The sequence below is a fragment of the Molothrus ater genome, chromosome 3, assembly GCF_012460135.2.
Source record: "Molothrus ater isolate BHLD 08-10-18 breed brown headed cowbird chromosome 3, BPBGC_Mater_1.1, whole genome shotgun sequence".
Classification (NCBI taxonomy): Eukaryota; Metazoa; Chordata; class Aves; order Passeriformes; family Icteridae; genus Molothrus; species Molothrus ater.
In genome coordinates this window covers 57,158,900-57,179,709 of record NC_050480.2, presented here as the reverse complement: position 1 = coordinate 57,179,709, position 20,810 = coordinate 57,158,900, and the positions used below count along the sequence as shown (strand labels likewise).

The following is a 20,810-nucleotide window of genomic DNA, read 5'->3' as shown; positions in this document are numbered from 1 at the left end:
CATGCATATACGTTCACCAGTTTTTAAAATAAAGAGGTGTTCTGCTGTAAAAGCAAAATGGATTACAGGATGATAGGGAAATGTTTTCTGAAGTCTTACAACAATACTGCCTGTATGCATGCATTTCTGTAAAGAGCTAGTATTTCCAAGCATCTTCCTTTAAAGTTCCTCTCCTTCTTTTTAAAGTTTCAGGACTCCAGCAATCAAGAGGTCGATATTAGAAAGCTCTCCAAGAACACCCACTCCATTCAAAAACGCACTTGCAGCTCAGGAAATCAAATACGGTCCTTTGAAGATGCTGGTAAGAAGGAAACAATGATAAAAGTTGCTTTGATATTAGTGCAGAGGGATGTTTTGGGACTTGGATATAACGTTTCTTTCTTTCTTTCAGCCTCAAACTCCAACTCATCTTGTAGAAGATCTGCAGGATGTTATCAAGCAGGAGTCGGAGGAATCTGCAATAGTGGCTGGGCTACATGAAAGTGGACCCCCTTTGCTGAAGAAAATCAAACAAGAGGTAAATCTCAAACTTACCTGAGGCAATTTAATTCAGAACTCTTTGCTGAGAAACTTATAGCAATGCCTTTTCTATTAAATAGCTGTGTCTGTTTTTCTTTCATGTGAGCCCCAAGATCTTAGTGTCAGGTTCCATATAGTACACTAGGCATGTCTAATTCATCTCCCATTGATTTCCATAGAAGTCTTTCTGCTGTTTTCAGCAGGGGTTTGCTTGGGCCGTTCTAATGCAGTTTTCGTTTGAAACTTAAAAAGAAAAGAAAAATTAGACATGAATTTGGATTGAATCTTTCAAATATTGGTGAAAAGTATAGAAGAACCCCATGGGGACCAAGCTCCATGGAGTGACTTAGAAACCTGAACATTTGAGGACATTGCATTATATTACTTTGTCACTAAAGTTCTAAAAATACATTTATTCTCAATCCTTTCTAGGGGATTAAACTCCTGAATACTGACAGAGCACTGAGTGCAAGTATTCAAAGTTTTATTAGATGGGGATTTTTTGGAGAGCCTTGAACTTTTTTCTTCTGCAAAGAGCAAGGCTGCTGTAAAAGATGTTACTGTAAACATGCATTATGCACCTCTGTGAAGAATATTTGTTCAATTTGTTAAGCAACTGACAGAAATCTCCTGGTCAGTTATGTGGTGGTTGAATCATGCCTTTTCTGCTTTCAGGTGGAGTCTCCAACAGATAAAGCTGGAAATTTTTTTTGCTCAAATCACTGGGAAGGAGAAAACCTGAACACTCAGCTCTTTACACCTGGGTCTGCTATGGAAGATGTGCCAGTAAGTGTAAGTTTTCACACCATCAAAGGAATTCTTTGGTTTACATCCTTGTTCGATTCTTAAATGCACGAGAAAAAGAATATTTTTTCTGATTTTCTTCACAAGTAGGCTTTATTCCTTATTTCGGTGTCATTTTCCTGTACTAAGCATAAAAAGCAAAATGCTACTCTTAATTATCACTCTGATGCCAATAGAAGGTTTCAGAAGTTGCAGTCATTTTGCAGCCCACAGACTTTGAAGAGCGTGCACTTGGAGGATGCCTGCACCTGTGTGCAGAAATTACTAACTAGATCATGGAATTAAAAACTGAAAGAGAGAGAGACACTCTCTCTTGATTTTTCCAAAGGAGACCTTGCATGAGCATAATTCCCTTTGCATTGCCAGGGCTTATGGACTATTCAGTGTTGCTGTTACTCTTGAAATTGGGATTTTCACTGGATGGAAGGCCTCTGCACAGGGCAATGCTCCTGCAAAGCCAAGTCCCAGGGACACCAGGCTGGGGTCTGCTCCTCATCTGTGGCTGTGCCCAGTGTAGCAATTTCTGAACTCAGCCTGAGTTTACTTACAATACATTCCAATTCACATTACTCTCATGAGTTGCTGAAAACCTTTTTCTTTTTTCTTTTTCTGTTCAGAATCTTCTTACCAGTTCCATTTTAAAGATGCCTGTGTCTGAAGATGATGACAGTTTTCACAAAACAGTTGCAGTACCTAGAAACAGGCCACTAGCTAGTCCTCTACAGGTAATTATTCTTTAATAAAAGTATCCTCTGTATATGGAAATACATATATGCATCCATATATATATATAAATATATGTATAGCTTTCTCACAGACCAATTTTAAGTTTTGGGTATGGAAGAATGAAATGTTCAGATGAATGTGGCTGAGGATCTCACTTTGCCTGTGGAGCATGAGGGCACAGTGGCTGCAGCAGAGCCAGGAAGCCAAACAGGGCCCAGCCCTGTGCGTGGGGTGTTGTAACTCAGCTGGGTGCAGTGTGGAATTGGTAGGACTGAGAATTAACGTGGACCAAAGGGATTTTTTTCCATAGCCTTTTTGTAGGTGGCACTGCTGTTTTGGAGATTTGAGTGGTGTGGTGGTGGTGGCCAGAATTTGTGACTGGCCTTGGGTGAGAGACTCTAGCACTGCCTGGCTGGCACGGGTGTGGCCAGAGTTGCCCATTCAGCCCAGCAGCAGGATGGCCTTTCCCCAGTGAGAGCTAAATGTGTAATTGTTGTAATGTAAGTCACATGTGAGGCTGGGGTTTATGGGTCTGTGCTTTTGCCAAGTGTTAACAAACACAGACATTTGCTGTACTTTAAAACAGAGCTGTTGCACAGGGGCTGATCCAAAGCCCACCAAAGTCATTAGCAGCCAGTTTGGCAGCTCTTGTGTACCTTAGGTGAAACCCACAGCGAGTCATTCAGAAAACAAAACATAATTTCTGTATTTCCAAGGTAGATGACTAAGTGATTTTTTAGCCCATCTCCACATGGAAGAAATAAAGGAAAGCATCTTATTCCCCAGGGTGAGTCACTGTCAGGAAGGAAATTGTAACTCCATAGTTCCTGACTTTCAGACAGATAGTCCACGTGGCTAATCCTTTCTTTACTCCCTCTTTCCAGAATTTACATTAGGGCTTATTTACAGTATGAAGGAATGAGTAAAGGCTGGTTTTGATTAGGCATTTCTAGCCAGGCATTAAAAAAGGAGATAGTAAAATTTTACACGTCCCCATTTGGCACAGTTTGCCATGGAGTAGGCTTGTATTTTGTGCTGCAGAATCATTTGATGAAAAACAGCTTTGGAGAGCAGGGACTAGGACTCCCCTTGGCATGGGGGTGTCTGTAGGGGCCAAAGACTCACTCTCAGTATTGTTTATCTGCTCTTCCCTCATGAGCTGTGTTTCTTGGCTGCACTGTGGTAGACAGCCAAGAGAAGGGTTTGCAGATCCACTGCCCCTGATCTAGGGCAGTATATAGGGGCTGAATTCAGATCTGCCTCGTGGCAAAGGAGCCTGGGTCTCCAGCTTTGCTGGAGCTCCCTGGTGGGTGCGTGGGAGGAGGCTGCTGGTCCACAAGAGCTCAGCCCTGCTGTGTCCCAACAGCCAAACTCTGAGCTCCTTCACAGATTTAGGACAAGACTTTCAGGTAGCTAGGGCTGTGTGTTGTCCTGTTAGTGGTAGTTGCCTGCACTCTGGCTGTAATAAAAAAGGAAGGATCTGAGAGGTCTGTAAAATAGGATCTTTTGATCTTTGGTGTACCGGTGTTATGTTTCCTGCTATCTAAAAATATTTTCTTTACAAGCTGCTATAAACGAAAGGGCTTGTTTAACCTTCTGTCCTCACTCATGCTGATTTTGTTCAGGAAGTTTACATGAGTCAATTTGTGGATCATTCTGGATTCAATTCTTCAGTCCTTGCTCAGGAAAACCATGTTAAAAGTCAGGTATGCTCATTGTTTGGATAAAGACGACCTTTTCTTAAGTAGGAACTGAGTTAAAAAGGACTTCCCAACTCCTCTCAGTGTTTAAAGTGTGTTGAACTGAAAGAAAAAGTAGTTGTAAAAAGCCCCAAAATGAATAGTTAGTAGGCAGCTTCTTGGTGTACTAGTATGAAGGTAAAATTGTTCTCTCTGCTGGTGGAACATTGAGCTTTTCAGCTGAAATGTAATCTTAAATGAAGAATGAGGCTTGGGGTTTCTGTGATGGTGCCACAGACAGCTTTTTCAGAATGAAATACAGACTTTTTAACAATGCAGTATTGTCTGCCAATGGCTGCACTCTCTGGTTTGGACTTGGTGTGGTGGTTAAAAGGAATGGCAAAGCTGCTTGGCTTCGTGTCAGAGGGGAGCAGTGTGGCCCTGTGCAGCTCGGAAAGGATGTGTAGTCTGGCTCTGTTTCACACCAGAAACTGCTGCTGCTCTGTCCCTGATGCTTCCCCTCCTCCACCCCAGTGTAAATGGACTCATGTGCCTTGGGCATAGCATGTCTAAAGGGTGCAAAGCCATGGAAAACGTTTGTCTTTGTGCTTGTTGTTGTTTTTACTGTTTGCTTGCTGTACATGACCAGATTTTAGCACGTTATTGTCCTATGCTTTCTGCCCTTCCTGGTTTAGAGTTTGGTGTCTCACCCTCCTACATGAGCACATGCATGGACACAAACAAGTAACTGGACAAAATCCACTGATCCCATGAAAGTAGACATCAAGCATGAGGGAACTCATGTGGGTGAAATTTAATTGTGTCTGCATATGTTGACATTGCTGCAGTTAATATTTTGGGCCTGATCCAACTGTTCTTACTTAGGCAAATTCTCATTGACTTCAGTCCAAGAAAGAATTACAGCAATCTCTGTGCCTTTGGATCTGTGCATGGAAAGGGAAGAGAGAAACAAAGACAGCACTAAACTTAGAGGTTTTTTAAATATGCTTGGTTCCTAAAATTCCATTTTCTTTTAAATTTGAACTTAGAAGAGAGGGAGGCAGTATATTTACCAGCCCACAGTTTTCCATTGCTTTAATAATTTGCACTACATTTACACAAAGCTATTTGGCTGGGGATAAACTGATCAAAATCCTTGATTACTTATTGCTTTACTGTTAAACTCCAAAGGCAAGAGTAGCAAATGTTCAAACACATCTCTAATGATATTTTTTACTGCATTTAGGGTACATGACTGATCATATGCCATTTAGTAAATAGCAGCTGATGACCATATCAGATAGCACAATATGATTCACCATCACTTAGCAGGAACAGCATGTTGCATCATTTGGCATGTGAGGTCAGGTAGCTCCAAACTCACTGGAATTTGGTGCTGTCAGTGTTGTATAGAGGAAAGGGAGGAGAAGCCTCCATAGATCCAAGAAGAGTTTGGGCTTTATCCTCATTCAATCCCCTGTTATGTCTCCCCAAGACATTGGATGTAAAGGCAGTTTTGTGTAAGATCTTCCTGGTAAGGTGTGGAGGTTCAGCCAGCTCTTCTGTCCTATGTGACAAATCTCATGGTTGTGCATTGAGTATTATCAGACTGGCAGGAACAGGAATGTCTCACCAAACCCATATGTTGCCTTGGGGTGGACTTACTCTCCATTGCATGGATCCCAAATATTTCTGCTATGTATTCATGGGGTTAGTTAAAACCTGTATTTTTGCACCCTGTATTTTTGTCACTTAGTTGCATGTCAGGGACATTTTGGTCTCACTAGCAACTTTTCCAAGGGTTAAGATTTTGGGATAACATACTCCCATACCAAGACAAAAAGATGATCTGTACTGAGCATGTGCTCTAATTTTGCCTTGTAAGACGTTACATAAAAACCTCTCTGTTTCTGGCCCCTTCCTATGTAAAAGTTAAATTTTATTTCACATTATGTTCTGTAGCAGTAGCAGTACATAATTCAAACTATCCTAACATAGACATTTTAACAGATGGAAAAGTAGGCTAAATCACAGACCTTCCACCTAACCCTGCAGGCTATCAAAAGACACCATGAAATGGAGCCTTTTAAGAAAATAGCACTGCTTTGATATCTTCTTCCCCCAGTAACAAAGGAAACAACACAAGGTAGAAGCCCTGCAAGCTAAAGAGAATGTTCTTCAACCCCTAGCTCCTGTCACTTTCCATTTTTTTAACCACAGACTGACACATTTCAGCTCGAATTTCCTGACTTTCAGCGATTTATGTAGCCATTTTCTTCAAAGTGTAAGTTTAAAGGATTTTAAAACAGTTACTTGGTTAACCTTTTTTCAAGTGTTGGAGCTGTCATGAAGCTTAATTTTCTCAGTTTAAAAAGGTGAAGTGTTGTTTTATTTGCAGCTGGTTGTGAGACAAAATGGCCAGGAAGGCAGCATGGTCTCCTGCAACAGCAGGCTTTCTGTTTTTCCTCCATGGCTTTTTGGGGGAAGAAGGTCCTGAAATCTCATATTTTTCTTTGTTTAATCAAGGGAGAGGGGGAAGCATGCTGTGTTTGAGATTTGCACAGCAGGGAAAGGTAGCCCCACAGGTTTCTCTCACTTGTGCTGCTCCTTCTGTCCCCAGTGAGTGATGGGCGCAGGAAGGAAATATGCTTGCCACGGCTGAGGGAGCCAGAGAAGGTTCAAAGTTACAGGCCAGTCATTGCATGTTTTCCTCCCAGGTCAGCAGAATTTGGGTTGCAGACAGATTGGAAGTTACAGCTGCCCTGAGCTGGTGATGGTCTCTCAGGAAGAAAAGTGACAACTTAACCATTAGTCACATTTGCAGCAATGTATTCTGATCTGTGGGGAAAAAAAAAAAGATAACTGGAGAGGAGAAGAATATGAGTTGCAGATGCTTAGCCCACTTCCATCTCTTGTCCATTCATCTTACTTGGAAAGCTCATATATCTTCAGCAGGAGTTTTACCTGAGCCAGACCTTCAGGATTAAATGCCATCAAATAGCACTTTCTAGCTCTGGTATCGTACTTATAACAAAAGCTGAAAAGCTGGCCCATCTTATTCTTTCACATTTAGCAAGCTTCATTTCTGAGCAGCTCGGAAAGCCCCAGAGTTTAGGAGAAGTCTGTCCTGTGCCCCAGAGGAAAGCCAGCAGAGGTAGGAATAGTGGTCTGTCTTGTCAAATGAGATAAAAAAGTAATTTATGGTCACTTTAGTTTTTAAGTAGTCTTTACTGTCCTGCCAGTTCTGCATCCTTACAGAATAGAAAGCCATGTTATTCATATGCTATTGTATTCTGCTAGGAGATGGTTTTGTTTAGTGCATTGTTTTACTGTTTCAGGAGTGCTGCATTTCTGTTGCACGCCTTCTTTTCAGTGGCATATTCTGCAGACAATCTAAACCATCTAAGGGAAAACTGGCAAGAAATCCAGCTTTTTGCAGCAGGGAAACACGATAAGAGACCTTCTAGTAGTCTGAGCATTTAAAATATTTTAAAAACACTAGCTTTTTAAAAATTATCTTTGAATAAGCAAAGCTTGGCTAAATTAGTGGTGGTATTTGTAACACCACTACCTTTTCTGGAGTTGCTGAAGCTACCTGCCAGCAGAGCAGAGATGTAAAATCTGTCTTCTAACACAGTTCTTTGCCCAAGCATTTCTACTAGACTTTCATCAGTTTGGGAGCTCGGCACTGCAGGACTGCAGCAGTGTTTGGTTTTGGCATTGGCTTCTAACACAAAAGGTGTTGTAACACAGGAACTTTCTTAAGCTATAGAGACAGCACATGAAAAGGCAGTCTGGGCTACAAGAGCAGAAGGACTAGTTCTGTTAGAAAAGCACCTTTCCATATTGTTTTCTTCCCCTACTCTGGTCTGTTTTCTCTAGATGGTCCAAGCTTTTATTTAAAGTGCTTTAACTGGATATCCCAGTTACAGCTTTGACAGTTTGTTTACAGTTCAGATTTGCCTGAGGGCAGTTGAAGGCATATTACAGGATAAATAAGGTAGTTTTGCTGCCAGGAGAAGGATGTACTGGTAGGATTATTGAGGTTAAAAAAAAAAAAAGAGAGAGAAAAAGAAAAGTGACAGGGAGAATGACATAGCTGGAATTCTACCATGGATCTGTAATTTAATCCTATGGGAACTTGTAGTACTACACTTTCTTCTCCCCCTCCACTTCGTGATTTAACTTAAAGAGAGAGACTGTTGTGTTTGGAAGACAAAAATTCAGTGGAAGTACTGACTGAAAAGGTTTAAACTCTTTTAATTGACAGCAAAATTAAGATTGGTCTCCTACCCTGTGAGGCAATGAAAAAATTGTGTATGTGGGAAGAATTTACTCTGGAAATCACTTTCATTCCCTACTGGCTAGGAATTTAGGTGCTAAAACAAACACCTCGCTCTTAGATGACTGAATTTAGGCTGGATGAATCCACTGGATTAATGAAAACATGTCCATCAATTTTGGTGAGGTATGGGTCAGGCCTTCTGGCTTCTGGTTACAAAGATCTTGTTTCCATCCGTTGGTTTGCAGAGTTAGACCTGTAAATGTGGTCAGGAGGATGCAATGAGCATTCTGCAACAGGAGTGTTCTGGCTGGGGGGGGTTCTGTGCTGTTTTCCTGCATGCCTGTAGCCTTCTGCCTTGGGTCTCTTTCCTTCTGACACATTTGTGGGGCACTGCCACTGTCCTGCAACAGAGCCCTGTCAGTACTTGCAACGCTGGTGTGGAAGGGGGCCTTGTGGGATCCCTTTTTACCCTTTTCACAAGGAAATCCCAGAGCTGTGTGTGACCAGACCCTGCAAGGCACTCTGCCTGGGTTGTAGGACCCAGCACTCCCTGCCAGGGAGGGAAGGAAAACTGCTCCCATCAGGATGACTTTCACACGTGCCTCTGGCACTGCACTGCAGGGCTGGCAAGGCACAGGCATTGTGCTTTGTTTTGTGTTGGCTGCTGAGAGTCAGGGCTTCAGACAGAAAATGTTTTTTAAAAGTACCCACTTAAATGTTATCTGAGTTCCCCAAGGGTAGAATGGAAAACTGTGTTAGTAAATATGCTGCATCAGAAAACACACTTCTTTGGGTCCAGTGCTTCTTTCTGCACTGGAGCAGAGCTCTCACCATCATCAATAAGATGCAAAGTTAGCCTCCTTTTATAAGTTTGTCACAACAGGGAGGGGGGGAAAAGGTGTAAATAGTGCTATTTTCTGGGGAAAAGAATACATGGATGAAAACTTTTCTGTCCCTAGAGCAAAGCTGAAGTTGTTTCAAGCAGGCTGGAGTTGAGGGGTGGAGCTGGTCCTCCTGTGCTGGCTGTGTCTGCTGCCCAGTGCTCCCCGGGGCAGCCAAGCCCAGTGGGAGGGCAGAAGGTTACTGCCTGCCTGAGCAGCTTCTGCCACACTGACATCAGGTTAAAGATGAAGACCAGGCTTTCCATGGAATGAGTGACATGTAGCAGCCTGCTGAGATGTTGGTGATATCAGGATACTGATTTTTTTTTTCTACTAAGCACATGGCTGTTAATACAAAGAGCTCAGTGTAGATACTAACAATTAAGCCTAATTTATGAAATAGGGACACTCCTTACCTGAAGTTACTTATAGTTTCCAGAAATTGACATACTGTGACAAATGGACTTTTCCTTACATATTTTCAGTTATTTAAGGGATTGCTGATCTCTTGTTTCCAGGTACATTGAAGCTTGGGGGATCACAGGGAAATACTGGTTAGACACATATTTCTATCCTTGGAAATTATGGATATATGGGAGCTATCAGCTGCTTTTGAGGTATACAGAACAAATCCAACTTCTAAGTAATACCAATGGCTTTATACAAGGCATTAATTTGGTTTCTCATGCAAATGCCTCTAAAACAGCAGGGGAAAATATGCACAGGTGCCTGAGTCCCACTGAGGATCAATAGGGAGTTGTAGTTTCCCAGCTTGTGTAGGTGCCTTTGAAAAAGTGACGCTGGAAGCTGTTTAACCAAAACATAAAAGGAGCTGTGGTGTGTTGCATGGGGGTCTGTGGCACACAGAAAGTGTGTCACACCTGCTTTCTGGCATGTGCCCTTGCCTGAGCCACAGCACAAGGTACACAGCTCTAGAGAAGAGGTGTATGGCATGTCTGTTCACTTCACAGATGCAGCTTTCCCACAAAAACTGCAGAAACTTAAGGATTTGAGGCCTGACCTGGTTCTTCTTCAGAAAGGGAACTCCTACTGAAGTTCAGCAGTTTTGCTTGCAAAATGGCAGCCAGGAGAAGAGGCAGCATTTGGAGCTTCCCTACAAAGAGAAGAGAAAGCCATGTCCAGGGAAGCCCAGCAGAAGTTTGCAGAGGACCAAGACACTTGCTTAGTTATTCACTGGGTTTGTCCCTTTTAGACTGCAAGCCCGCCAAGGCAGGAACCTCGGTCCCTGTGTTTGTTCTGGTGCCCTGATTAGGGCATGTTGCGTGAAATTATCTGTATTTCATAGTTGCCCAGCCTTTTATTATCCATATGTCTCAGATAACACTGTTTACAGTCAGAAGAGCATTCTGTAAACATTTAGGCCAGAGAATAATTTAAGGATCCTCTTGCAAAGTTAGCAACTAGAAGTTGGCAGAAAGAGCCATGGGCACGCCAGGACAGTTCTGCTCTTAGCAGATGGTTTGCAGTCCACTAATTATGATTCATCCACTGTCCTAGAGGTTGGGAGGGCTTTGGACATCTCTTTGAGCAATGTAGTTATTGTGCTGCAAATACGATCCTTTTCAAATGAAATGGAGAACTGAGAAAGGTTTCTCCTGACTTGTCTTTACTGGTGGATCCTGAGCATACACCTTCTCAGTATTCAGCAGTGCTGGGATCCTCTTGTGGAAAGATAAGCACAACTGTGTGCATTTTTGGAATGCAGACTATTTGTACAGCTAACCATGTGATAATAGAGGTTTTATTCAGGTCTTAGAGAAAGTTTCAGTGTGGAAAGGCAGACACACTGGCTAAGTGAGAGAGTTCAATAGAAAAAAATAAAAGTGTGTATCCTGGTAAATTCCAGGAGCTTTGAAATTTCATTGCTGTTTATAGCTCAAGGCAATGAGAAATGTCTCACATGTGTAGTGAGTAAATAAATAACAGCACACACAGCCCTCTGCAGATAGGTTTATCTCATTTTAGCATTATACTAAATGGTGTCTGCAACCTCCATAAATACCACAAGAAGTGAAATGGCTTACATGATAATTAAAAAGCTGTTTCTGCTGAGAGTCGAGCCCTGCTCCCTCCTCCTTTGGCAGGGGAGCTGAGCTGTTGGGCGGGTGCTGATCGCTGCCCACAGGTGAGAGCAGCTTGGAGCGCAGGAATCCTCGGCAGCGCTGCGCAGGCTCTGGAGCTTGTCAGCTCCCTTTAGGGAGCTCTGGGACAGAGCAGCTGCATTTTTACATTGCAGGTTCACCAGGAATTCGTGCGTGGTCATAACATTGAATATTTTAACTGTGTGCAGTAGCCTGTCTGTGCTCTGTTGACTGTAAAGTTGGCCTGCCAAGTACGTTCTCGTTTAGATCTTCCTAAAGGATTAAAGGCAAGGCTGTAGCTGTGGCATTATAGAAAAGACCCTGTCTGAGAGAGAAGTAGGAAAGTTTGGATGTCCTGCAGTGTCCCCTCTGCAGATCATCTGCTATCTGCCCCTGTGGTCACTAACTGAGAAGTCAGGGTGACATTTTTTTGCCTGTTGTGTTGAGATTTCAGTTTCTCAGGGGACAGGACAACATCCCACTGCCTGTCCATGGAACAGTTAATTGTGAGCGTGCCCAGCTTTGGCTGGGACTATGGATAAATCACACAGCATTCAAACTAAATTTCTCTCTCTCTCTTCTGATTTAGCATCTGAACAACACCTGGGAGCCGGTGTCCTGCGGGAAGATCGAGGATCAGATGGCTCTGCCAGATCAGGCGCGCAAATACATGGCCACCTTCCCCACCCGGACTCTGGTGATGTGAAAGGGTCGGCGCACAGAGAAGCATTATGGTTCTGAGAACACTTCACCTCCACTGGGAAATTCCTGTTCCTCTGCATGAGAACTTTTCATGAATGGGAGAAGAGCCTATCTTTGTTGTGGTACAACAGTTGGGAGCAGCACAAAGTGCATTTAGTCACTCAGCATATATATTCTTGTTGGATTTCACCCAACTTAAGAGTTTGTGTTTTTTTAATGATACTTGCCTAAATTATTAGGTATTGAGTTTGAATCGGTAATTAATGATCTTAAGTGCAGTCTTATAATAAAGATAATTTTTCTTGTACTTTTTGAGATCAAACAGACTTAATACACCAGTATTGTTATTTCAGTGATGTGCTAGTCAGGGGTGGGGTTTAGTTTGTTTCTTTTTTATTTTTTATTTTTATTTTGTAATAATAAAAGAGCAGGTACTCACACAGATATATTTTAAATCACTGAACAAAATGAATTGGTGTAAAATACCGAAGTGAAAAGCATTACTACAAACGCTTGTCTGTGCAAAAGGGGAAAGCTGATCAAGATCGTGAATGCTCAAACATCCATGCCTCTTGAAATACTCCTTTCTGTTTTGGTTCTAGGCCATTATACATTGTGTGTTTCTGTTGGGGGGGGTGGGTAATTAGCTTGCTTTAAAGAATATTACTGTATGAAACATAGATTTATGAGAAAAATTATATTTTTATTCAGTAATTTAATTTTGTAAATGCCAAATGAATACTGTGTTTTGCTGCTACAGACCTTAGCGTGTAGACATGCTGCTAGTGTAAAAGGAGCAGTAGAGCTTTATATGGAAAAAAACAAATGTTGATGTTAGCTAATTGACTATGCACTAGCATTTCAGACCTTTTTGTTTTAATTTTTTTTTTACATCATTTATATTTTTTCCCCTTTTTTTTATAAGCAATATTTTTGAACACTGTTCTTGGGAGATTTTTATTTGTGTGGATGTGTTGTTTTGTTTCTCATTGGTTTGTAACAGCATGCATTGCACCTTCATATGTTTGGGAGAACACTGTCTTGTTCATGTTGTCTCTTTTGTTCCATGTCTAGCTAGTTGTTCCCTAACTTGGGTCTTGTGTACTGAATCAGGTTCTTAGAAGTACATGGTTCTTTGTACTGCCATATCAGATCTTTATTGATATGGCAAAACACTGATTTTATTTTATTTTTTTATTTTTTTGTGGTTTTATAACAGCCTCTGACTTTGCTGCCTTAATAGCATTTGGTGCAACTTTATCTGCACTTAATTTTTTATACAACAATGTACTGCCTTGTAGATAAATAAAGTGTGTTCTTTTTTTACTTAAACCTGCGTGGCCTCCTAATCTTGTTTGTCTTCAGTTTTTTGGCGGTGGTGTTAATGGCAACAATCAAGCCAAGAAGGTTTTTCCCAGCACACTTAGATAAGCAAGGAATAGAGTTTTGCACACCATAGCCTCAAAATCCTCGGTTCTCATTGATTGTTAAGGAAGTGGAAGGAACACAGCACAAAACAGTGAGTACTGAGCATGTTGTGGTCTCAGGGCACATCTCTATTGACACCGAAGTCCAGGTCAGCTTCAGTCAGTGGGAGACTCACTGCACCTTTTGTGCAAAACTGCCCTTATCCCACAATGCTGGCTAATTTGTTTTTTCATCTAAGGACAATCAGGTCAGAAACCAATTGAATAAGAGAAAAATATTCTGGAGTTCTTGTAACTGTAGAACAGGCTTTTTTCCATGCTTGTCTTAAGAAAACAGAGTTGAGAGTATACTTTGAAACCCTGGTGCATTGTGCTTCACAGCAAATAATTGGACAGACCTGCAAGAGCCTCACACAGCTGACATCCTGAGGGTCTTTCAGCCCTAGGAAGGCTAGAGATAAAAGCAATTCCTGACAAAACAAACAAACAAATAAAAGGCATCCTGTAGAAAAAAAAATCCCATTTTATTGAGTAGCTTGAAAATAAATTCCAGAAATGTAAGTTGATGCAAGTGCTTCAAAGACATGCTGATATTCATGAGTGCAGACTTGTCTCCATGATGAAAGAGTAGCCATGTGTGTGCTGACCCCCAAAGGTGCCTTCCAGCCCTTTTAGCTCCTTACCCAGCACCAGCCTACTCCTCCCAGCTGAAGCCACACACCAGCCCTCAAACCATGCAGTGCACAGAAAAGGAGAGGAGCAAAAAGGCCTTTTCCACCCTCTGCACAGGTCCCTGCTCTTGTGCTTTTGGCTTTCGGCGCGAGAATGGAGCAGTGCTTGCAGCAGCCCCCTCCCTCCCAGTTGTTTTGTGTGCTCACATCCATGCCTCCTGTGCGGTTTGGGGGCCAGGAGAGCCGGCCCAGGGGCCGTTTCTGAGCGGTTCCCCTGGGCAGGACCCCGGGGCCGGGCAGGGATCACGGGGAAGGGGAAGTCTGCGGGAGCCCCTGCCTGTGCCAGGGCTGCCGCCTCAAACTGCTTGTGCAAGATGCCAGAGCCCTGCGGGACCCAGCCTGCGACCTGGGAAGAGGGACAGGCCTGCCTTGAGGCATGCCACACTGCTTAGGCAATGTGTTACAGCTGCTAAAGAGAAAAAGGGGAAAAGAAAGGCCAGGCTTACAACAGGACTTCAAGGCAACACTCCTGCCTTGTATGGCTCCAGTGGTATTGCACAGATCGTGACTGAGTTTAAACAGTCCATTATCCCATGGAAGCTCAGCCTGCAGGTGCCCAGAAAAAGGAGTGGGCTTTTTTTCCCCTACACCCTCACTTGCTTTAAAATCTATTTTAAACATGTATAACTATTACAATAATTGTCTTCTTGATGGGCACACTTAGAGCTAATATGGAGGAAAATGTTTCTTTTCCCTTTTTCTCATTTCACTGGAAATGCAGAACACTCAGTAGATTCAGGCCAGTTTGTTTCTGCATGCACGTGGTGCCCAGCATGGGTGAAGGAAGAGGCTTTCTTTGGATGCTAGACTCAGGAAGCTGATGATTTTCCCTCCATCAATAGTGGCTGCATTTCCCTTGCAGCCAAGTGCCACCTCCTACACACCTTTCTCACACAAATGTCCCTCTGTGACCCTGCTCTCCTCACTGTCTGAAGCACACATCTTCCAGAGGCCCAAGAGGAGTTCCACCTCTCTGGCAAATTCCATCTTGAGCCAGTCAGAGAAGAGCTGTCCTGAGACAAGTCTGTGTAAATGGTCTTGGTGACAGCTGCCTGTCCTAGCAGTGGCCCTTTGCACGGGTGTGTGGCCATCCTGGACACATTCAAACCCAGAGTAACCTACCTAAGTGAAAGGAAAGCAGGTTCAGTCAAGTTCTCATTTAATGGAGAGTAGACATTTGGCTCAAATTCCTATTAACCTTTTCATCCTCTGTAATTATAACTTAATAATGTTGTCAGTGGGAATTCTTTTAATTTCTGAAAAGAATTTAAATTATCATTTCAGCATGTGCCACTAATTAAAAATGAAGAGGCAAAGGAGCCAGGGCAAAAACAAAAGTATCTGAGTGTGAGGTGTTTCCCAGTTAATTCCTTGTCATTCTTCAGTCTTCTATGCAGGGAATCCTGGGGCTTCAACTCCCACAGGTCTGACCCATGTGACAGCTGTAAGCCTAAACTGAAAAATGGCCAGAGCTTGAATTGGTTTAGGAAAAAAATATTAGAGCTTGAATGAAAGAGCCAGACATTGTAGTTAGGAGCCAAAATAAATCTGCTGAAGGTAAAGCAGAGAGCAAGCACAGAACTGAATATTCCATAGCATAGAGTGATCCTTCAAAAAAGTCAGTTTTTTTTTCTCTGTATTTGTAATCTTGATCCTTATCCATGCCAGCTAAGTCAATGACAATCAGCCCTCCCTCAAGCCCACACAGGCAGGCACATAGGCAAAGGATGTTTCTGTAACATTTTTGTTTCTGTAACATTGTGATGGGAACATCATAATCATAACCTCCTCTTACTCCTGCCACATTTAATTGTATTTCTACCTCATTCCTGATCTGAGACAGGTGTGGTGGCGAAGCACAAAACAAAAGGCTTGTTCCTAGAAATTCATTAAAAATGTGTTGGAGGTTTGTTTATTGTTTTGTTTTGGTAATTTTTTGGTTTGAGTTTTTTGGTGGGTTTTTTTTTTTTGGTTGTTGATTTGTTTTGTGTTTAATGAGCATGTTAAAAATGCTTCAGTTCAGGAAAGAATTGTTTTGAGGCGCTGGTCTGCATTTTGCCTGTGTCCTTGTTTCCTAGCATGGGTGGAGTCAGTCATGAGAGCAGACATTGCTCAGGAGCAATGGTGGAGTTCTGCCTGGGTGGCCAAGGAAAGACACTGGTCACATCCTTCAATCTCCAGTCTAATGTCTTAATTCAAAAGGAAGTCGTGCTTCCTGACCAAATGCACTTGTTCCCTTTGTTTGCCTCTTTTCTTTGAACTTGACTTTGATGTCTCAGCGGTTTTCACTGAAGACCCTGCTACCAGCACAAACTTGTTTGTAACTTTTTTTGCTTTCAGTGACTGCTGGACGTGAGATAATGAAGATATACCAGAGAGGTCCAGATTCTGCCTTCAGCTGTGTTTGCAAGCTGGCAGTGGTTAAACAGCTCATTGTTAAGGGCTGCAAAATGTATCCACTCTGCTATTATTTTTCCATAAATTATTGGTGATCAGGTTGTTGAGTTTGTTTTTGTTTTTTATAATCCCTCTTGATACATGACATTTCTAGAAGGCATTTTTCCAATCCATTTGAGTATCAGAATGATTGCTGAATTTTTAACTGTTTTGTAAAACAGCCTCCACTTCTCAGACTGCGCAAATCCACACTTACAGCATAGCTCGACTCACAGCCAAGGAAATTGCATTTCATGGAGAAAACAACTTTTACCCCTTGATTCAATCCCTACCCATCACCACAGCTCCAAGACACGCTCTGTGCACACATCTGTCAGAGAAGCGAAGAAGATGAAGAAGAAAGTTTCAGGAAGCTCTCCCCAGACAGGTTTCTACACTAACCATAGCGACCACCTCTGCATCTCCCAGTTCCTGCCAGCCCAGCTGCAAGCCTGCCGTGGCCCTCCTGACACAGAGAGCCCCCAGAGAGCCTTGAAAGGGTGCCTGCAGGTGTGCTTTCCTGCCCGCTGCCTCCCTCGTGTTTCAGAAACTCTCTCATCAGTGTACATCAGCACAGGACTTATCTGAAGGTGCAGGGAGGCTATCACTTTTTCAGTGGTGGGTTTTTGATATCTGTGTTCCTACCAGCTCAAGGCAGAGACCTTTGAGGTGCTGGCTCAGCCTTCCTGTACAGATAAAGGTGCTTCTAGCCTGTGCTTCTGGCTGGGAAAGGGAAATCTGCAAGAGGTTAGAGCTCCTACCTGCTCAGCTAAGGCTTCTTGCACCAAAGAAATGTGGTTTGCTGTAGTCATAGGCAAAAAATACCTTTCAGTTAAATAATAAATAAAAGAGATTATACTTTGCTTTTCTTTTCTGCTCTGCTCATACTGGCCATCCCCTCTGCACCACTGCCCACTTCATCTCTGTTTCATCAAGGCACATACCCCTGATGGGGTTCAGGCCCAAACACTGATCCAAAAGGATTGATAAAAGTTTCTGATCTCCACAACAGCAGAGAACCCAAGCCCATACTTGGTCAGGACTAAAGACATGGATCATTTTCCTGTCCATGGCTGATGTGCTCCTGCCACTCCCGCTCAGCAGAGGCCCCACACACTCACAGTGGTTCTCTTGGTATCCCCAGGTTCAGGATCATCTCCACTGAAAAGCGAACTTTGACTGTATCTCAAGTAACATCCTCCAGTCAGGGAGGTACACAAAAGCCTTTCACTGGAGGTGATATGCTCCTGGCTGGAAGCCCACCACGAATAGGGCTCACCAGGCCATGTTACACTCAGCTTTGTCACCCTCTCAGCAGCTTCCCACCTGCCCAGGAAGGGGATGGGTTCTCCTGCTGCCCCATGAAGTTCCCACAGTGGCAGTCCAGGAGCAGAAACTCACAGGTTCCCCTCCTGAGCTGTCACCAACACAGAAACACCCTTTACTTTCTTTAATCAAAGAGGTTGCAGTAATCCTTTTCTTGTCAACCTCTGATTTGTGGCCACATCTTTTAACAGAAAATCCATAACAAATAGAAACGCAATTTGTATGGTGATAAGCTGCAGAACTGATGGGACAGTGCCTCCTCCATCACTGCTCTGAAACCCAGGGCTCTCTAAACCTGCAAACCTTCACTGCAGCCAGCTGGAGTAGCTACTGTTGGGATCTCAGAGCCAGACCCAGCATGGTCAGGGGGGACTGAACCTGACACACACCTACCCATGATTTGCCACAGAAATCACAAAGCAGCAAGCATGATGATTAAAATAAGATGCTGATTATTCCAGCAGTCCCCCCTCCTTTTTGTCACTACCAAGTTTTGCTGTGCTGCCTGTCCGACATCCAAAAAATACTTATTACCATCCTCTCTAGCAGTTCATCAATGGAGCAATTTGGTTTTTATGTGACAGACTGAGCACTGTGAATGTGCAAATTTATTTGATACCTTCCTTTGCCTTCCTGTTAGTGATACAAGCTCTTCTTTAGTTTTTAACATCTATAACTAATGTTTTCCAAAGGATTTCCAATAGCAGAAATCCACTTTTGTCTAGAGCACAGGAACTTTTCCAGAAGGCTCAGTGTCCCAAAGGCAGCCCTGTACTCTCTTGAAGACCATGCTGAGGGTGCTACAGCCTCAGCCTTGCTCCACCAAAGCAGGTGTCCACACCCTAATCCAAGCTTTGCAGTAAAACCAGGCACTGTGAAAGAAGAGCCCAGCTGCTACATGTGTAGGTTTGGACTGACCAGATTTCTCTGGAGTGAATACACAGGCTGGCCAAGGACACCGAAGTTCTGGAGCAGTGTTGAAGTGTTGCAGTGATGAGGATGTTTTGAGAAGCAAGCAACAGAGTGTGCCACCTGTGCAGTTTCCATACCCTTGAATCAGCTGAGGAAGTTTGTGTTCATAAGACAGCTGCTGCAAGTCAGCAAAGGACTTCCCTGGGAGGTGATGACTTTCCCTTACCTTTACTCATGTTGGGTAAGTGCATGCAAATCTCTGTCACTATTGTATCTATTATATATATATATTGTGTATTTTTTTAGAAATAAAAGAAGGATATTTTACTGAGCAGGCCCAAATCCCAACAGGCAGTCTGAACCTATGTATCATGTGCTTGCTTTATGGAGACTTGTTCACCAGAACAAAAACTCACAAAGGACAGAACTCAGACAAACATCAGACTCCACACTCAGAAAAAGAGAAAACCATCCAAACAAGAGATTGCTGTGAGAACATCTTCTGTGATGAGAACTGAAACTGCAAGTCACTGGTTTTCATTGAAAGCAATGCAACCAAGAGTCTGAAATCAGTCATGTCCCCCAACTGATGAGTCGTCTGAAATCCACCATCTTCCAGATCACACAGATCCTGAGATTTCTCAGCTTCCTCATTTGTGATCACAGATTTCTGCAAAAGGGTATTTCATGATTAAAATCAAATTAATAATAGTAATCATATAGGCACTATGAAAAAAATCATACACAGAAGTTGTCTGACATGTTTGGGGTTTTTCCCCCCAGTGAATAATGTGTTAATTTTTCAATTTATGCTGCAAGTGATTTAATACAAAACTTTTTATCTTAAAAGTAAGGTTGTCAGATACATTGAGGTTGGTTCAGATACATCATTGTTTAGAGTGGACTGGACTTAATTTCACAACTATATTTTAACCTAATTCTTCCACGCCTGCTGCAAGAGTTTCCAGCCAAGTCAATGGGAGTAATCATGTGAATAACACACGCAGGTTTTGGCCTGAAAATCTCTGCCACCCTCATTTGTGGGTCAAGGTTGGTCTGCTTGGGGAAAAGCACAATGCAGTGCCAACAGTGAATGGCCTTTACATGGTCCCTTTCCAAGAGATACAATGATACCACCAAACCACCAGGGCTGTATGCACATAATGAAAAGTGACAATGCACTCATTTGTGAAGGATATAAGACAGCCATGGTAGGGCAACATTTGCATAATCACATTAACTTTAAGGACCTACTTTAAAATTGACCTAACAATGGCTGCCATTGTTTAAAGCCACAGCTGTCCATGCTGATCGGACAACATGCTTGGTCAACTTGTGTCGCAGCCATCTTCTTCAGGAGGACTTAAAAAGTTTGACTGAAAAAATCAGAGGCTCCAGGACATCCTGTGAATGTCTGGCCTCCCACCGTGGTTCGAGTATCAGAGAATCCACAGCTCTCAGGGCTGCACAACCGCTGCATTCTCATTGGGTATGGTGTAATCTATGACACAGCTTTATTTTTCAGAATTGTTCATCAAGGTTGTGTGGGAAAAGACACACCGATTACTTATTGGCTGCTAAAAATATTGCAAAACATGAGTAGTCTGAGCCCTGATTATTTTAGGCTTGAGCGAGTTACTGCTTAAGATTGTTAAAAAATCAGGACTTGTACTCCAGACATGACACTTCAGTCAGGTGTTTCTTCTACATACAGGGAAGACTGAACCATTTGCATCTTCATACACCTTTCACAATCAGCCCCCACCACAAAATTGCTGATATTCAGCCAAAAATGTACCTAGTGAATGTTCTTCAGTAGAAAAATATTTACATACATTATGACCACATTTCAGGGTAGTTGGTCATGTACATGGTTCTGATGAAAACCTCTACTCTTCTTAGCTAAGATTTTTTTTGTTCTGATTTTAGAAAGGCAGCCTTGTCCACTTTGAAAAACATGTTTATTTTAAACTATTTTCAGGATTCTCAGACAATGGAGGTGGTACTGGACTAGCGGGAGGAACTCAGAGTTTCAGTTACAGTGTGTCTTCTTTGAATAACACTAACCACAGGTAGGAGAATGACTAGAGCACACACTCTAGAATGGAAAACAAATAAAGAGAAATGTCGAAGAAAAAAAAAAAAGTTGTAGCAAAAACAGTTCAGCCCTTTCTGAGAATGAGGTTGAGGAAAACTCGTTTTTCCTTGCCCTGGTAGGCCTAGTTAGCATAGCATGAGTCTGTGAACTTTAACTGACTTTTTGTTTTGCATTGCATATAC

General features: G+C 42.7%; 1 protein-coding gene across 3 annotated transcripts in view; it reads left to right on the top strand.

Moving 5' to 3' along the window:
• Window positions 1-13,030, top strand: part of MYB (MYB proto-oncogene, transcription factor) — a 28,052-nt gene extending 15,022 nt beyond the window's left edge. For all 3 annotated transcript variants that reach the window (XM_036380317.2, XM_036380318.2, XM_036380319.2), the window contains 5 exons: window positions 187-301; window positions 392-517; window positions 1,195-1,305; window positions 1,941-2,048; window positions 11,586-13,030. In XM_036380317.2, the coding sequence (XP_036236210.1) occupies window positions 187-301; window positions 392-517; window positions 1,195-1,305; window positions 1,941-2,048; window positions 11,586-11,702 (577 nt within the window). In that variant the 3' untranslated portion in view covers window positions 11,703-13,030. The remainder of the gene's footprint in view (window positions 1-186; window positions 302-391; window positions 518-1,194; window positions 1,306-1,940; window positions 2,049-11,585) is intronic.
• The last annotated feature ends 7,780 nt before the right edge of the window (window positions 13,031-20,810 follow it).